At 38.2% G+C, this 19,491-nt stretch overlaps 1 protein-coding gene across 2 annotated transcripts in view; it reads right to left on the reverse strand.

Moving 5' to 3' along the window:
- The window catches only part of LOC130922740 (striatin-like), a 55,049-nt gene that overhangs the window by 11,238 nt on the left and 24,320 nt on the right, over positions 1 to 19,491 (reverse strand). Inside the window, exons 3-10 of one of the 2 annotated variants that reach the window (XM_057847714.1) lie at positions 17,815 to 17,888; positions 16,560 to 16,638; positions 15,578 to 15,745; positions 13,073 to 13,208; positions 12,830 to 12,992; positions 10,839 to 10,949; positions 7,502 to 7,645; positions 5,080 to 5,216 (exon numbers count right to left, since the gene is read on the reverse strand). In XM_057847714.1, coding sequence (XP_057703697.1) covers positions 5,080 to 5,216; positions 7,502 to 7,645; positions 10,839 to 10,949; positions 12,830 to 12,992; positions 13,073 to 13,208; positions 15,578 to 15,745; positions 16,560 to 16,638; positions 17,815 to 17,888 — 1,012 coding nt within the window. The remainder of the gene's footprint in view (positions 1 to 5,079; positions 5,217 to 7,501; positions 7,646 to 10,838; positions 10,950 to 12,829; positions 12,993 to 13,072; positions 13,209 to 15,577; positions 15,746 to 16,559; positions 16,639 to 17,814; positions 17,889 to 19,491) is intronic. The other variant, XM_057847715.1, reaches the window with a different exon arrangement.

Consider the following 19,491-nt stretch of genomic DNA (forward strand, 5'->3'; position numbering starts at 1 on the left):
TTGTTTCAACAAAAAAATCAACATGGTAAGCAGTTAGTCATTACTTGAGTATCCTTTTCACAAAATACTTTTTTACTTGTACTTAAGTACATTTTTTGGATTACTACTTTTACTTGAGTAATATTATTTTGAAGTAATGCTACTCTTACTCGTGTAAAACCTTCGGCTAGTCTACCCACCTCTGATTAATTGTCCAAGTTTTTTTTTAGCTGATTAATGATCATTGCAATGGGCTAAATCCAAAAATCACATTGGTTTCGCTCAACCTTCTGAAATACACTAATGTATGTAATGCTATGAATGTCTATTATTTAGTTTACAAAAATGTTCTTTTGTAATATATCATTAATATATACTAGAGCTGTCCCGACTAGTCGACATAGTCGACGTCATCGATGACGTAAATCCGTCGACGAGCACAGCATCCCGTCGACGGTTAATGAAGGGTTAAAAAAATATATGCGTGGAAAGTTAGAATGTCGGATGCTCTGTTTGCAAGCGGGGAAAGCGGCACAAAGCCAAAAAAAAGCGCACCAGAGTGTCCAAAACATTGACTTATTTCAAAGAAACAAAGGAGAGTACACTCTTCTGTCCTGTCTCTTCAGTGCCAAGCTTGGCTGCACGTCAAACACCTCAAGCGCCTTCACGCAGTTTGTAATTTTTTTTCTTTTTTTTTTCATTTTTTGTACACCAGAGGGTGCTGTCGCCTTACTAAATAATAATGTTTCATTGACAATGGGCCTATAAGTGCTATTAGTATTGTTCATAATGCTAATTGAAAGGTTTATTTTATGGTATAGAAAATTATATAAGGTTAAAAGGGCATAAATATATACAGTGATTGCACTCAAGGGAGAGATTGTCAATGATAAGGTAATAAATCAAGGTAAAGGCAATTCATATAGGCAATTCATTGATGTATAAATAAGGTTTAAAAGGAAAAAGTTGAAAAGTTTTTGTTAATTTCTAATTGTGTTGCTTTATTTGTGTGCACCGTAGCTCTTACGGTGTGTTTACATCAAGGATGGAATAAAAGTTGTAAACCATCAGTTTAAGAGACCATCTTTTCAATCGGGATTCTACACTAGTTAATTCTATCAGCATTTGAACTCATTGTTTATTTGTGATTTATTATTGTTATTTACGTGTTTATTTGTACTTTAATAAATGATTTGAGTGTTCCAATGTTTTTTGTGAATTGATAAGCGTCAACAAAAATTTCATTGCTAAATTAGTAAAAAAAAAAAAAAAAAAATTATTAGATTAGTCGACTAATCGTAAAAATAGTCGGCTGACTAATCGGGAGAAAATTAGTCGTTTGGGACAGCCCTAATATATACATTTAGAAAATATTTCTCTTCCAAAACCTGCTTTTCAGTAGAAATATTAATGAAAATCAACTGATGTCACCAAAATGTAATCCATTCAATCAGAAGATCAGATTAAAACAAATACCTAATTAGCATAAAAATCTGACCTGATTGAGAAAAACTGTCATTTTTTGATTCAGTGGTGCAAACAGTCCCTAATTCAGTTAAAAAAAACACAGCCAGCTTTAAAAAAAATTGTAGACAAGTGTAATTCAATGAATGAAAACAAGGGATTTAATTAATTTGATTAAACTAGAGTTAAACCGAAAGTTACTCTTTAAACCTCACCATCGTGGACCAGTAAGTCAGAACACCTACCAACATTCCCTGGTGTTCTCATCACCAATCTTATAGTATTATTCTAATATACAATACTTGTCCAACTACCCTATGAATGCAGAATCAAATGAAAAACCAACTTTGAGCAGAAACAAAAGTTACGAATGTAACGAGAGTTATGAACGTTAACTACGATTCTACGAATCCCATATGACCACCAACAGGGATGATATGGAACAAGAAGTGTTGCAAATCTAATTTGAAAATAAATTGTGTTGATATTGCAACTAAATCAGTTAAATTCATTAGAGCAAGAGCACTTCATGAGTTACCGTATTTTCTGAACTAAGCCACATTTTTTAATACAGTAGTTTGGCTGGTCCAGCAATTTATACTAAAGTGCAACTTTTAGTCCGAAAAATACAGTAATTGCATTTTTGGAGGAAGAAAATCATTCAGGTGTTTGAATAGGAGTACCATGTCATTAAAAGACATAACCTTCAGTGAGGAGAAGTATTTTGCAAATTTATCCACTTCGAAAATAGGCTGAGGTCTGAAATTTCAATCATAGATGTATTTCCACTCATAGAGACACAATTTTAAAAAATCCATAAATCACATTATATGATTTTAAAAAAATAATTTATTTGTAATTTACTGGGGTTTAAAAGTATTTTTACTCCAGGGAATCACCGATAATTATGACACTCAAAGAGCTGTCAGTCTACCTTAAAAAAAAAGTCTGCCTTTACCCCATGATTAATCACCCACCCACTACCCGTTTGAGCTCAATATTTTCACCTGCGCACCCCACAGTCAGTCATAATCCAACTGCAACCATGGGCAAGACCAGAGAGCTTTCGAAAGACACCAGAGAAATAAATCTTGAGCTCCACAAAGCTGGAAAAGGCTATGGGCAGTGTTGGGAGTAACGCCGTTATAAATAACGCCGTTACATAACGGCGGTATTTTTTCCAGTAACGGGTTAATCTAACTAATTACTTTTTCCGCCGTTACAACGCCATTACCGTTACTGACGGTCAAAAGCGGTGCGTTACTTACTCTGAATAAATTGAAGAAACTACCAGCCGTGTCGAGTCGACTCTCTGCTCTGTTGATTTGTCATCCAAGACTTGGGGTACGTTCAGGTTCGAGAATAGCGCACGTACTTCTGACTCCAAGCTGTTTGTCCCTGCTCATTCAATTAGACAATGCTTTCCAAAGTTTGGTAACGTTTCTGTGTTTGCTACACCTGATGCTAGCCTTGTTCCCATCTCCCACTGTCAGCCAGTAATAATTCTGCTTCCATCTTGAGGACGGCAGACGCTTTGAAGGTGACGTGAATTGTCGGGAAACGAGCCTACCTGAATGCATCCCCTCGAGAGATGCGATGGAAGTGATTGTGATTGGCTGAGGGTTAGAGTCATGTGTCGTGGTAAGCCAATCAGAGCCGGTGATTTCACAAGCAAACCGGAACAGCGCGTGCGGCAAACACACACTCGCAAAACAGATGCACAGGGTCGGGATGGCAGAGCATTCAGAAGAAAAACTGTCCTTTAAGAGGTGGAGATATAGACACTATTTCAAGTTTTTCGAAATTAAAGGAAACCTGCATGTAATGTGTAATTTATGTCCCGGGGCAAAGCTTTTGTCGACATCTGTGGTAAGCAATTCAAATCTGCTGAAGCACCTAACAAGTTAACTACCTGTCTGTTCTTCTCTATTCCACTGACTCGAATACTGCTCGGAAAATTTCAAATTCTTTGACATACAACAAGTTCTTTTTAAAGTAACGGAAATAGTTACTTTCCCTGGTAACTAGTTACTTTTACTATAAAGTAATTCAGTTACTAACTCAGTTACTTTTTGGAAGAATTAGTGAGTAATGTAACTAATTACTTTTTTAAGTAACGTGCCCAACACTGGCTATGGGACAATTGGAAAGCAGCTTGGTGAGAATAAATCAACATTTGCAGCAATTGTTAGAAAATGGAAAAGGCTAAACATGACTAATAATCTACCTCGGACTTGGGCTCAATGCAAAATCTCTCTTCGTGGGGCATCACTCATGATGAGAAAAGTGAGGGCTCAGCCTTGAACTACACAGCAGGAACTGGTCAATGACCTGAAGAGAGCTGGATGCATTTTCAAAGGCTACTGTGAGTAGAACACTCCGGTGCAATGGTTTAAAATCACGCATTGCTCAGAAGGTTCCCCTGTAGAAGCCAGTACATAGGAAGGCCCATCTGAAGTTTGCCAGGGACCATCTGAATGATGCAGAGGGGTCATGGGAGAAAGCCATGTGGTCAGATGAGAACAAAGTAGAACTTTTTGGTGCAAACTTTACTTGTCGTGTGTGGAGGAAAAAGGAGGAGTACAATTCCAAGAACACCGTCCCCACTGTAAAATATGAGGTTGGAAACCTCATGCTCTGGGGACAGGACGACTGTACTGTATAAAGCAGAGGATAAATAGTGAAATGTATCGTCACATACTGAGCCACAACCTCCTTCCATCAGTCAGGGACTTGACGATGAGTCGTGGCTGAATCTTACAACATGATGATTGGAAGCACACAGCCAAACTTACCAAAGAGTGGCTGCGTAAAAAGCATACCAAGGTTCCGGAGTGGCCTAGCCAGTCTCCAGACCTCAAGAGAATAGAAAATCTTTGGATGGAGCTGAAACTTTTTGTTTCTCAACGTCAACCTCGAAACCTGACAGATCTAGAGAAAATTTGTGTGGAGGAATGGACAATAAATGGGCAAATTAATGATTGAAAATTCAAACAAAGTGAGTTCCGGATTTTTTTTTTTTAAGATTATGTCTCTCTAAGTGGAAATGCATCGATGATTGAAATTTCAGACCTTTACCTATTTTCTAAGAGGGTGAAATTGCAAAAATTACAAGGGGTGCAAATACTTCTGCTCCTCACTCTATTTAATTTTTTTCTTATACAATGAAAGATGATTAAAACTGAAAATAGGTTTCAAGTTACTGTCCTTCCTGTGCTTGACCATATTAAAGTCTTTTCATGTGTCAAAATAATTGCACAGGTCTGCAATTGTCAAGTGTGGGTTGCAATGGCTGCTGTAGCAAATGTATATTGCCTCATAAGGATACAATGAAAAAAACAGATTCTGTATATAGCCTCATAAACATAAGGAAAAATGGGTGTCTTTTCAATGTCTAGCCCCATTAATTGATTGAATAAACACTAACTTTTTGAACATTTCCACTGTTGCACTATCAAAACTATTTCTCAAGCAGAAAATAGAAGCTTGAGATGTTTGTCAATTTCAGTTAATGATCTCTGTATATCAGAGGGACATGGTTGATATATTTCACTTTGTGCTCCGTTCATCACATACTCAGAAATAGTTCTGGGCAAAATGACAGCCTTTTGGGATTTTTGACTCCCTCCTACTCACATCGTACGCCAAGCTGTCGGCCTCGTTGGCTACAGTGAGCCCGGCCAGCTCGCCCAGGCCCAGCTCGCTCTCCATGGCCTCGTCTGAGCCCATAATGAACGACTTCCCTGAAGTAGGCGGGAAGGTCAGCGCCTCCACTGGAAATAAAAAGAGAGCTTGAGTCATCATAACAGTGAAGACAATTACAGGCAAGCTGAAACATAACTGGCATGTAGAGAGGAAAATAAGGGGAGGACAGGGTTGGTTGTCACAATTTTTAATTGTTCTTCCATGTCTTCCATCTTAGAATACTGGATACTGGAATGCTTAATATCTTGGGTTGGATTTGGCATCCTCTTCATTTTTCAACTTTTTATTTCTCCAGTATTTTTTTTTCTGCCTTAAATTGTCTTATGACAGATTATTATTAGGGCTGTCAAAACTATCGCGTTAACGGGCAGTAATTAATTTTTTAAATTCATCACATTAAAATATTTGATGCATTTAACACACATGCCCCGCTCAAACTGATTAAAATGACAGCACAGTGTCATGTCCATTTGTTACTTGTGTTTTTTGGTGTTTTGTCACCCTCTGCTGGCGCTTGATTGCGACTGATTTTATGGGTTTCAGCACTATGAGCATTGTGTAATTACTGACATCAACAATGGCGAGCAACTAGTTTATTTTTTGTTTGAAAATTTTACAAATTTTATTAAAAAAAAAAAAAACATTAAGGGGGTTTTAATATAAAACTTCTATAACTTGTACTAACATTTATCTTTTAAGAACTACAAGTCTTTTTATCCATGGATCGCTTTAACAGAATGTTAATAATGTTAATGCCATCTTGTTGATTTATTGTTATAATAAACAAATACAGTACTTATGTATGGTATGTTGAATGTATATAGCCGTCTTGGGTCTTATCTTTCCATTCCAACAATAATTTAGAGAAAAATATGGCATTTTATAGATGGTTTGAATTACGATTAATTAATTTCTAGGCTGTGATTAACTTGATTAAAAATTTTAATCGTTTGACAGCCCTAATTATTATACACTCCTGAATAGAGGTGTGCAAAATTTCCGATTCTTAGATTATTCGCGATTTGGCCGTGGAAGATTCGAGAACGATTCACAAACATCCAAATTCCGATTATTGAAATATGCCAAGTAAAGCGGAAGTACAACACACTCAGCGCGCCGCGCGGTCTTCGGGGCGCAACGAGGAAGAACGCAGCGAGAGTAGCTAAACATCGTGCTTCTCGTTACCCGGCCCCTCGGGTAATGCTCAACTCACGGCTCTAGCTCAACTCATGCCACGAGATAAAAAAAACACAACAACATACCTGACTGCTGCCGAAAAGCTGCTACAAAGTACGTCATCCACACAATGTAATGGTAGATATCATTTATATAGGACTAGATGTACCATTGATTCGGTAGCGTGAGCAGCACATCTACAAAAAGCTAGTAAAAACATTTAGTAAACGGCCGCCATCTTAAAGCAGTACACTTCCCTGCAAGGCTGTTGTAGCGAACCTTCCAAGCAAACCTAATTAACTTTTTATCTAAAATACTCCTAAATCGGTAAAATATTGACTTGAATCTACCTTTAAAATAGTTTTAAAACTTTCACATGTCGGAAGTAGACAAAAGGGAAATTATGGAATAACGGGAGCAATTTTAACAACTTTAACAGTTGATTCACAACATTAAATTAAATGAATGTAGTTTAAAGCTGCTGTTACAGAATGGGGACTGGAGTTTTTTATTTACTGTTATTGTTGTATATTTGTTTACTGCTATATGTTAACTTGATACTGAAATAGTAGTTTGGTTTAGCCTGAGAGGATTTTTGAACAATTTTGGAACTAATGTACAAAACATTTAATTTAAAAAAAAAAAAAAGGGGGGGGGGGTGCATCAATAATCGTATCGGAGCCTCTGAATCGTAATCGTAATAGAATCGTTAGGTGCCCAAAGATTCCCAGCTCTACTCCTGACAGCTGCTGGAAAACATTTTCACTGTGCACTCTACACTGACAAAAACTCTTTGAATCCTCGATGGCAGGTGGTGTTTTGGGCTAAAAGCTAAACTAACAGCTAGCAAGCAACTGGCTAGTTAGAGAATGTTAACCCAAACTGTGGCTTTGTTTTCATAGCTTTTAATGGTAACACATTTATGAGTAGAACACTATTGTGAAGAAGCCAATGAAAAGAAAAGTGAACATTTTAAAATTTATAAATTTACCTTAAAAAAATTGTCACTTAACTCAAAGCAATATGACGCTCGACAGTGAAGAATATGTGTTTTTCTTAAATGCTGCAATTCCATTAATTTAAATACTGACATTGCGCACACGCACACTCTGGTAGTCAAGGTATCGCAAATGTGACGACCAACCCTGTTCTCCCCTACTTAATAATCCTTGCTGACCTTCATCTGTTCGGTTGCCGTCGTGCTCGTTAAATCGCACAACGTTGGATCGGGATTGAGTGGTCGATGGTGGCTGCATGTGGGACACATCCTCAGTATCCCTCAAATTAGCCAGCATGTCCTGGAGCTTGGACCGGTTGGGTCCTGTTTAAAGCAAGAGTGTTCACAAGAGGCAATCGTGAAAATGAAGTGTCAAGAAAAACATACGGAAAAGGAGGGAAATGCAGAAGTGGAAGGCAATAAAATCAGGGAAGCAGAGAAGATATACTGTAAGAGAATGGAAGCCAGCAAGTTCAAAAGGAAAAAAGGTGGTCGAGGAACTTTTATCAATAAATGTAGACCTGTGCGTATGGGTGTCCAAAACAAAGGTTTTTTTTAATGACTTAAATTGCTTGTATATGAATATTTGGGTTTTAAGAATGCGTGCCTAACCATCAAGACTTGGTAAATCTTTCATCTCTTTCATCTTAAAATGTCTGAAAATATGAATGTGAGAGGCAATCGGAATTTCTGCCACACATTGTAACAGAGAAAATAATTTACATAGACTAATGAATTTACTTATTGTCTTTAAATTTGCTATCCTTCCGCACTTTTCGCATATGCAAAAATAACCAGCTTTACTCTCGGTCATCACGGTAACAGAATCAATACTGGCAAACAGTCCTTAAAATCACATTTCCTTATTTTGTCCTCCACCACGGAGTGGAGAGTAAAACTAATCTGCGCTATAATTGGAGAAACAGTGATAAAAGTGGAATGAAATGAGGTAGAACGTGATTGGCCTTAATTTCTTTGTTCACACAGCAAGGAAAAAAACTGCAGAATGAAGTAGGCTATGAGGAAAAGAGTGTTTGCCTCACACTTGAGACACTTATGCAATTGTGAAGAGCTGCAGCACCCGTCTAGATTCAGTTAGCCACATTAGCCTGCTAGAATTTGGCATTCAGGATATAAGTGCACTTTTTGGGTATTTTCATACTTTCCAACCACAACATAGTATTACATACAATTATAAAGTCTGTCTCTTTGCTGTGGTTAATTGGTTAAGGAGTGTAGTTTGTACTGACATTCCAGACAGTCACTGTGTGGTAATTGTTTTGCGGCCATCTCATTACTGTGTATTCCCTATGTGAGTGAATTCATGCACATTATACCTGTATAGTGAAGTCACACATTTGGCTCATATTTAAACTGTTCCAGCATTAGGAAGCAAAAAAAGTGACTTATCGGCCGTTTACACGGTGACGCTATGACACCAAGAATTGTGTTGCGGAATGGCCTTGCATTTACATGGTGATGGCGAAAACGGAAGGCGTAGACGCAAACTTTTGATTCCGACCTCCATAGCGGACCGATTCATTTGCGGGGACCGCTCCGCAACTGTATGCATGGAACATTCTCGCTCTGATGACGTTAGCACTCGCACACGTCACTTTGGGCGTGCACAGTCGCTGCTAGTAAACATTCACAACGGCAAACATGGTGGATCGGTGGCTTTAATTTACCGGTTTTAAAATATTTTTAGTTTAAATATATTTTATTTTCACATTTTTGTGCCTTTTAAAGCAAAATAATTAAAAAATAGCATGGATGCCATTGCTTCAAGTTTTTTTTTTAATTGACAAGCAATGTAATACAATCATTTAAACTTGTAAAGAATAGCAAACATACATGAAATGCGAGAGAAAAATTAAATTTACAGGAAAACTGTGAATAAAGCTGCATAATAAAACGTGGGGGGGGGGGGGGGGGGGGGATAAAATAAAAAAATAATCAAACGCAATTGCTTCTAGTGCAGTGGTTGTTAACCCAGCTAAAGGTACCGAACCTCACAAGTTTCACTGGTGCGTTCACTGAACACTTTGGAATTAGATAATAAACCTTTTTTTTTTTTTTTTTTTTTTTTTTCAAATTCAAAACTGATATAGCTAAGCTAGCAAGCTAACATTTAAGCAAATTCCTGTTCAAATTTCTTTATACTTTTAAAACATGTTTTCAAACAGGTCAAAATTTGAGTTCAAGCTGGCGCCGAGGTCTGTTGAACTTCCCGATACCCAGTGCAAGTCAACCTTCCACTAAGCAAACCAGGTTCCTCTCCTGTCAGATAGAGGACTAGCAGTTGAAAGAAATGGAATAAAAAATGTAAACGAGTTCAAAACCTGGTATAAACCACCACTTTCCTGAGATGTTGTCAGTGTAACATATTTATGTCACACTGCAGTTGCCATAGTTTTGCACCCCCTGCTGTTGTGGTATTATGGTAAAAAGGAACCTAAGTGATGAGCCTTCTGCACATGTGAAGAGAAGCACACTGAATAAAGAAGGGTTATTCCACTCAAGTCTCGGCCTTAAATGTACTTAGATTGAGAAAGTACATAACAGTCAGTGTATGAAAATATGGCCCTGCGTGTCTTAATCTTCACCGAACCCATAAAACTTACTCATTAAACCCCTGGGGTTCGATCGAACCCAGGTTAAGAACAACTGTTCTAGTGGGTGGGTGTGTTGTCATTCGGGCTGAGGAGGTTGTTTTCAAAAAAGTGCATCATTGGTTGTCGCCTAGTGAAACTGCACTGCTCTGTAGGGCCCAGTATTAATACTACATCGTTTTCATGCAGAATTGCAACATCGTTCGAATGGAGACGGAACCATGTAAATGCAAACATGAAATTTGCCGTATTCTTGGAGCGTGTCCATGTAAACGGCCCTTAGAGACCTGATATAATTTAGTACTTCTCTTCTCCAGAAAATTAATACAAACCTTGTGATTTTCTTTATAAGGGAAAATACTGCTGCATTTTAATTTTGGGTAAATGAAATTATAATTAATTTGGATTAAGTTTTTTTTCATTTTCAGACGTTTCCATTTTTTGTGAAATACTGTATGTGCAGTTAGAAATAACTTGGTTTACATGTAATATTCGATGTCTTAAATTACAACAAGTGTGATTGAAATATGAAAGACGCATGCCATTTGTGGGGGTAACAAAAATTCAGGTCGGCAAAAAACAACATCGGCAGAAGGGAAATTTGTGATCAGTGCGCTCCTAGTGGAGATTACTTAATTCGCAGCTAGACCACCTTTTCACAAAGATGTCTATGTGAAATTAGAGTGAGACAGAAAAACAAGCAATGAGTAAAAATAGAAGGGACGCATTTGGAATATGCAGCACAGTGGACAGACACCATTAAGGATGAATTGACAGACCGTAGGTCAGAACAAAGCCAAGTAAAGGGCATTTGATTGGAGCTTTTGACTGAACTCAAGAAAGGCTAAGGGCTGAGGCTCTGCAAAGAGAGAGGAAGGGAGGCATCGACGCCTGGTGGGACTTACTCTTCACCCCCTTTTTCCCCTTGCGCTCCTTTCTGTACTGCTCCTTGAGTTTGGTTATCAAGCCTGGATCCACGTCCCAGGCCTCAGAAATGGGACCGTGCTCGTCCTTGTCTACACAGGGGGGACAAAACCAAACCGAGAGGCTGTTGAGGAACTGCCAGGTGGTGCGCCCCAGAAAGGCCTGGCAGAGCAGTCTCTCCAAAGCTTCCTAGTCTGGAAGTTTCTCAGTGTTTACAGTAGACAGCATGTATACATGAGCATCTTCGCTATGAAAGAGCTCACTCTCACACTTATGAGAGATTATTTAGGATTCTTTGTCTCTAGTAAATTTGAGTTATCTATCATACCGTCCTTTGCCACAAAAGGCCATTTATTTCTTTGTATGCCCAACAGTTAGCAACCACTATTTGGGATTTAAAAGGCACTTCATACACATAAATTCAATAACCTTTTTGGATTTCATTCTACAATTTCCACAGACCTCTTCAGATTACCATTTTATTATGCTGCCCAAAAAAGTCTGCAATGCCAACTATTGGATGCAGGCTGTTCAGTGTTTCCATAAATGTAGACAACTATAGGTTAGGGCTGCCACGATTTATTGATGACTAATAAACTGTCAATTTAATCAACAACAATTTCGATATTCAAGTAATAGTTTAGAGTTTCGAGAGTTTAGAGAATGTTGATTGAAGAATTTTCCAAATACAAATTTTTTGAGGCTCTAAATTCATTAACAGCGCTAGACGTCCAATCCATTTGAACTGGAGAGCGCAGCCAACCAGTCTCGAATGATCCATCAATAGTAGTGAATGTGTTAATAACTGCATTTCATGTTTACTTGGGTTATTTTTGTCACAACTGTGTGACATCCATTGTCAGTTGTAGCTTAATCCTTTAATTAAAAAAAGAATTAAAAAATCATACAGTACAGGCCAAACGTTTGGACAAACCTTCTCATTTGTGCGTTTTCTTTATTTTTATGACCATTTACATTGTAAATTTCACTGAAGGTAATAAAACTATGAATGAACACGAGTAGAATTATGTAGTTAGCAAAAGGTGAACTAAAAACGTATAATATTCTAGTATCTTTAAACTAGCCACCCTTTGATTACGTTTTTGCACACTCTTGCCATTCTCTTGAGGAGCATCAAGAGGGAGTCACCTAAAATGTTTTTTGACTTCACAGGTAAGCCTTTTTAGGGTTGATTAGTGGAATTTATCGCTTTATCAATGGGGTTGGGACCTTCATTTGTTTTGCATTGAATGAGGTGTGTCCAAACTTGGCCTGTACTGTATATATGTATATATTATTGTTTAATACAAAAAACTAAAATAAATATTCTGCGATTTTAATTTTAGGTTATATCAATTTGTATTCATTTTAAAATAATATATGAAGAAACAAGAAATGAAAACCTCAAAGCAGATGGTTATCTTTATAATGAATCAAAATGACATCTGCTTTTGCGCTGGAAAACAATAAATCATATAACAATAAACAATCTGATTTATATAGCCGATTAGTCAACTATCAAAAAAATTATTTGTGGCAGTCCGACTACAAATTTGAAAACTAGCTATGAAGTCCGAAAATATAGGTTTCGGTTACAAGTAGTGAAATGCCAATAAATTCCAAACACTGATCCAACCAAGGTCCTCTAAATAACAAAACAGCTCATTGTATAATTGAGCCCATTTTTTATGGCTTTAGTCTGAAAACGAGTGCAGTGAGATACAAACATTAGACAGATTAAACACAGAATGTAACAGACAAAACAGTGACGGAGTAGCTACTATTTAGTAACACAGTGGATGACATCACACAAAAAGACATCACCAACATTGGTTGTGATTTATGTACACAATACAAATGAATGAAAGGTATTAAAGGAAATGAACAAATTATGAAAATAAATCATAGAACCTACATGTTACGTATGTCTATGTCTACTCATGTTGTATACTCCAAGTTTCAGAAGGCTCACCCCAGTCAGTGCCGTCTCCTGTCCCTCTGCACTCAGGTGAGATGTCCATCTCGTCAGGACTTGATAAAAAGTCAAAGCCCTTAAGAGCATCTTCTGTGTCTGGGTCCTCACTAGTGTCCATACTAGCTGGCGGCGTTGACGATGATGGCTTCTTTCTAATGATCTGGGGGGGTACACGCCGATATAAAAATTATATTATAAAAAAGGTTTAGCTCAGCAAGTAAAGCGAGGCTGTTATTATACCGTTCTGGATTCCACATTGGTCCTGTCCTTCCCCTCACTATCCTCTTCATCATCTTCATCACTGAACTCAGCTGCTGCATTCTCGATGAACTTGAAGGCTTCCAATACAGCGCTCGTGTCCGAGAGCTCAGTTTTCCTGTTAATGCGTAAAAATGTGCATCTATGATTACACACACTTTCAATATGATTTACAATTTACAATTACTGCATTTTTCTTACTTAAGAGAAAGCGCCATCTTTGAAGCTCGCGGCTCTAATAATGAAGCATCTTATTCATGCATATATGGGCTAGTGAGCATTAAACTCTTTTTAACAATTTATTCATCCCATTTTGCAGAGCGGCTTGGAGTGTCATGTTACATTGCCAATTTTAATGTCTCCATCTGGGAGTGTTTCATTATCCAACCACACTTTGAAATACCGAGTGTAGCAACGTGCTTTTTCCGCTTAGCTTTGTTTCCAAGCAATAGCAATCGTGAGTCTACGTTTGCGAGAAGCGCGAGTTGTTTACAGGTAAATGTCGAATTGTTGTCAAGAGAAGAGCAATGGTGGTATTACACAAGAACAATTTAAGTACGTCCCTTCACGGGTGGTTACATACGTATATTTCAAAAGAAATGATATCCAAAGTTTCTTACCACAATACTCTCAGTTCCTATCGCTGACTAAGTTAGCAGCTTGATTGGACTTCATCAAGCACTTTTATCGATAAAAAGGGCTCCGCCTGATGCTGAGCGGGATTACAGAAGAACAATTTAAGGCTGACCATGTTTTTTTAAATGTTAGTTTAGCCATTGTTTCCTACAACAAAGCTGCTATGCATACCGCACAGCTAGCTTTTCGAAGAGATTTTGGATCAATCAAATCTTTCTGTAACAAACCGAGATTAAAACGTGGACATCTGTGGCTTATATGTGTATTTTTGTTAGATTTGATCAGATTTTTATGGTCCAGCTTATAGTCATGTGCGCTCTAAAATGTAAATATGTGTTGATGGCTTCTACAATACGCATTGGTGTTGGTAGTAAGAGTGTGACAATATCTCGATACAGCGATATATCGTGATATTTTGCAACCCGATGGGTTATCGATATGCTCCCGCCAAGTATCGATACTTTTATTTAACATATTGGCCATACAATGGAGTATGGATGCTGTAAACTGCTCAATGTTTGTTGAGCAATTCCTTGGCGGTCCACTAGGGGCGCTCAAAAGTGGCGGTGAGGGTAAAGTGCGCACAAGTTGTCTAGAGAAGAAGAGGTAGCTCCAAGTGGGTTGAAAAAAATAAAAAAGCTCCGTGAGAACGGTGGAGGAAAAAATGAGAAAAATATTGCTACAAATCACACATGGGGACACATTTTAGATTTTACACCAATAAGAAAGGAAGTAAGGTGAACAAGGACTTTGCTGCAAGAATTGTCTAAGAAAAATGAGTTTCACTGGGAGCTGGTGACGTAGTGGACACCGGAGTTTGTGAGCTTCGCTTTCATCACTTGAGGTAAAGTTTTGCAATGTAATTGACTTTGTAATTTACATGTATTATTTTGATGACATTTGATGTTGAAATAAAATAAACCAGGACCCTAAACTGGATGAAAATGAATATCGAACAAGCCCACATGAATTTACCGATTTATTTGATATTATTTCAGAACCACTTTCCATCTAGTTTACTACACAAACTGTTATTACTGTCATTTTGATACAATAAGCTATAAAAATGGTTTGAATAGGTTCCAAGATATATAAAGTGATGTGCATGATAATTAATGTAGCCTACGTATTAAAAATAGGTATTTATTGAATTTTTTATTTCTATACATTCAATTCATATTTTTTTTTTAATTCAATACTTCCAACACAAAAAAATCAGGATTTCAACTCAAACACTATGAAGTAGCTAATATTTTTTATTTTATTTTGTTGTTTTTAAGGTGAGGAAGACTGTGACTGAGCAAGTCTGACATCTTAAATGCTGAAGCAGATGGCGGAAGTGCTCAAACCAAGCAACAAAGGTCATATACAAAGAAAAGACCCACCAATTTTATCATTGCCCCACTCCAAGCTCAACTGCTGACACCTACGGCACTTTTTATTTATTTATTTATTTTTAAAGATTTAAAACTTTAAAGAAATTAAGGGTGCCCATCATCATGATCTCTCAAAGTGATATCAGTGGTCGTGGTTTGTTTCCTCTATATGTGCAGGGGCACAATTTGCAGTAGATTTATATTTTACAGCAATGTTGCACAGAAAAGGTGTCACTGTTTAATAAATGACTTAAACAGTATTTTTTCTTTTTTTTTTCTCTTATCGTTTCAACAGTTGTATCGTAGAATGTCATGTATCCAATTTCTGACCAATATATCGATAATCGCTGTATCGTGATATAATCGTTATCGTGAGCCTTGTATCGCGAATCGTATCGTATCGTGAGGTCCCCTGAGGTTCCCACTCCTAGTCGGTAGCATGTAAAAGCCAGAAAATATGATAAAAGGAACTTACGCTCTGGTTCCCATGCCCTTTGTTGTGTCTGTCCCATTGACCAAAGGTTCTGTACTTATACGTTCAACTGTCTTCCCACTTCCATCGCCAGCTAGACCCAACAGTGCTCGGACACGCTGTGACTTCACATCTAAAATGGTGTCTGTGTAGCCAACCTCCTGCAGGTACCTAAAAAGATGACAAATACATAGTTAAAAGTTCATGGTCTTCTCTAGAGGTCAAATACAATAATGACAGAGAGGGAGATGACCAGCTGATTCATTTAATAGTGTTACATCATGCATTGAAAAAGAATTGGTGGAAATATTATTGACGAACAAAAGTTATACTGTGACTCATGTGATAAGAGATGAAGAATGAGGTTCTTGCTAGTGTCTTGTTCGCCGAGTAGCACTTTTTTCATCAAGAAATATGGACTGTGGCATTGCCCAGCATGTGAGGCTGATGATGTGAGAGGCTGCAGTATGTTGGATGGAGAGAAGAGTCACTTTTTTCCCCCAGCAAAAAAACTACAAACAAATGTGTATGTGCAGAGTACAAACAAATATAAAAGTGGTATTGCCTACTAAATAGATATACAGTACCATGAAAAAGTAATCACCCCTTTTTTGAACCCTCTTCCCCCCCCAATGCAAAAATAAGACCCTACCATTCAAACTTGCTCATGACATTAGATTTTTATCAGACTAAGAGTTGTGTGGTTTCTCTATACACTGTACTAGTAGTTATGTGGACAGAGAAGGTAATAACGGGTGCTGCCCATGTGAGGGAGCTAATGTCCACCGTTTTAGGCCTCATCACTGCTGACAAAGAAGGATACTTGACCATCATTATGCACCAAATTTAATTTGCATGAAGTCAGCAACACATATGCATTTGGGAGCATTCCATACAGACACGTAATTTGATTTACACAGCATGTGAATTTTGTTGGGAAATAAAAGAAATAATGAACATGAAAACATAAAATATGTGTTCTTACTGTCTGAGAAGCTGCCGTCCTTGTTTCCAGGACAGCTGATTGTTCAGCGATCCAGAAGTATCGTTCTCATTCGTCTCGTCTGGAGAAGGGAAGGACACAAATCAGGGCTCCACAAAGAATGCAGTTGTTTATGGTAATGTTTACACTTGGTAAATTCACTCAAAATACTGTAGCAACTACACGTATTCAGCTGTTAAGGTAACTTCAGTGTATCAATAGAATTAGTGTATATAGAACTTGAATTGGTCAAATTCTCTATGACCCTCTGATAATACACTGATAGGACTCAAAGCTCCCCTGTGTTAGTCATCAAAGTTCACGCTCCACTTGTGAGTCAGCTGGGACTCTAGCATGGGCCAGATGCATGTTACTAACATTTGGATGGGGATGACCACAGGTGCGTCACAGTGGACAGAGTCATGCTAATGCTCTAGGTCACATGACTAAGGAAAGTGAGCGATGGGCAGCTCCATCACCATACGAGCAACACCTCCCACTTGTCTCAACCCTTGTCACCCACCCCCACTAGAAGCTAACACCTCTTTTTCCTCACCTCCCGCCTTCATCAACACTTCAAAAGCTTTGGAGCTTTGAACAGTCCTCATGAAAGTAGATGCGGGAATAGGAGAGGAATCCTCAAAATAAGACTTCATGGCAAAGGACATGAGCACAATCAAAAGACAAACCAATACAGCCACATTATTTGTTTGTTTACACTGGCGCAAACAAAGCTATTAGTGCTGCCGCAGTTTAATTAGCATGCTGCTGTTAAAGAGTGGCTTGGAATGTAACCTTTCAGCTAAATTGTGCAAATAAAGATAATTGAAAAACAGGTGGGCACTAGCGGACACGCTTGTCTCACAATACTGAGGTTCCTGATTAAATCTGTCGATACGTTTACATTAGCATGGATAACTGTATTCATACCTAACATTATACCTAGCCATAAAGGAGTTTATGACCGCCACTGTTGCACAGAGTAGGCATGCGCACATCCCCGCCAGCCCTGTTTAACTGGCATTTTGTTACAAAATACATTTATAAATCACATTTATAAAAATAGTGGCAAAGAAAGACTGTATTAACAAGGTCACCATTTTGTGAGTCAAGACAGGACACAGTACGAAACTATGGAGGCAAACAAGATCTGACATGAATGAAGCCCTGACATTCAAAAAGGTGATGTCATGATAGGTATGTGAACGCAACAATAACAGTGATTTGGCAGAGCAGGTGGAGTTGACTGCAAACTTACCGGAATCGTAGCTTGGTGGTTTCATGTCACCTTGATTTAACTCAGTCCCGTATTTTAATTTGTGGTACTTTGCTCTGTAAGTAAAGCAAATAAGAGGACAAATATGCATATACTTTAATGAAAAATCACAAATCTTAATGTCTTTGTCTGTTGTTTAGTCTTTGATTCGCCTGACATTTCAGAACATCAAATATACTAGTCCTTCTCAAAAAATTAGCATTTTGCGATAAAGTGCATTATTTTCTGTAATGTACTGATAAACATTACTTTCATATATTTTATATTAATTACACACAACTGAAGTAGTTCAAGCCCGTTATTGTTTTAATACTGATGATTTTGGCAAAAAAGTCAAGAAAAAACAAAAATCCCTATCAAAAAAATTTGCATATCATGAAAAGGTACTCTAAAGAAGCTACTAGTCATCTGAATCAATGAATTAACTCAAAAGCCCTGCAAAAGATTCCTGATGATTTTAAAAACTCCCAGCCTGGTTCATTACTCAAAACCGCAATCATGGGCAAGACTGCTGACCTGACTGCTGTCCAGAAGACCATCACTGACACCCTCAAGCAAGAGGCTAAGACACAGAAAGAAATTTCTGAGCAAATAGGCTGCTCCCAGAGTGCTGTATCAAGGCACCTCAGTGGGAAGTCTGTGGGAAGGAAAAAGTGTGGCCGCTGGCCGTGGAAATGCTGCACAACCAAGAGGTGACCGCACCCTGAGAAAGATTGTGGAGAAGGACAGATTCCAGACCTTGGGAAACAGAAACAGTGGACTGAGTCTGGAGTAGAAACATCCAGAGCCACCGTGCACAGGCGTGTGTGAAACAGCAGCAGACGCACCTGACCTGGGCTACAGAGAAGCAGCACTGGACTGTTGCTCAGTGGTTCAAAGTACTTTTTTCAGATGAAAGCAAATTTTGCATGTCATTCGGAAATCAAGGCGGCAGAGTTTGGAGGAAGACTGGGGAGAAGGAAATGCCAAAATGCCTGAAGTCCAGTGTCAAGTACCCACAGTCAGTGATGGTCTGGGGTGCCATGTCAGCTGCTGGTGTTGGTCTACTGTGTTTTATCAAGGGCAGGTTCAATGCAGCTAGCTATCAGGAGATTTTGGAGCACTTCATGCTTCCATCTGCTGAAAAGCTTTATGGAGATAAAGATTTCAGTTTTCAACGCAACCTGGCACCTGCTCAGAGTGCCAAAACCACTGGTACATGGTTTACTGACGATGGCATTACTTTGCTCAATTAGCCTGCCAACTCTCCTGACCTGAACCCCATAGAGAATGTGGGATATTGAGAAGAGGAACTTGAAAGACAAAAGACCCAACACTATGGATGAGCTTAAGGCCGCTAATGAAGCATCCTGGGCCTCCATAACACCTCAGCAGTGCCACAGGCTGATTGCCTCCATGCCATGCCGCATTGAAGCAGTCATTTCTGCAAAAGGATTCCCGACCAAGTATTGAGTGCATAGCTGATATAATTAATTGAAGGTTGACTTTTTTTGTAGTAAAAAACACTTTTTTTGTATTGGTCGGATGAAATAAGCTAATTTTTTTTAGATGACTTTTTCACAGACACCATTTTTTTCATTGTGACGTCTTTGGTTTAAAAGTTTAAATTATGCGAGTGAATATTTTTTTTTAAGTTGTTTTTAAAAAAAAAGGGTTAAA

This window comes from Corythoichthys intestinalis, chromosome 10, assembly GCF_030265065.1.
Source record: "Corythoichthys intestinalis isolate RoL2023-P3 chromosome 10, ASM3026506v1, whole genome shotgun sequence".
In the NCBI taxonomy this organism is placed as follows: domain Eukaryota; kingdom Metazoa; phylum Chordata; class Actinopteri; order Syngnathiformes; family Syngnathidae; genus Corythoichthys; species Corythoichthys intestinalis.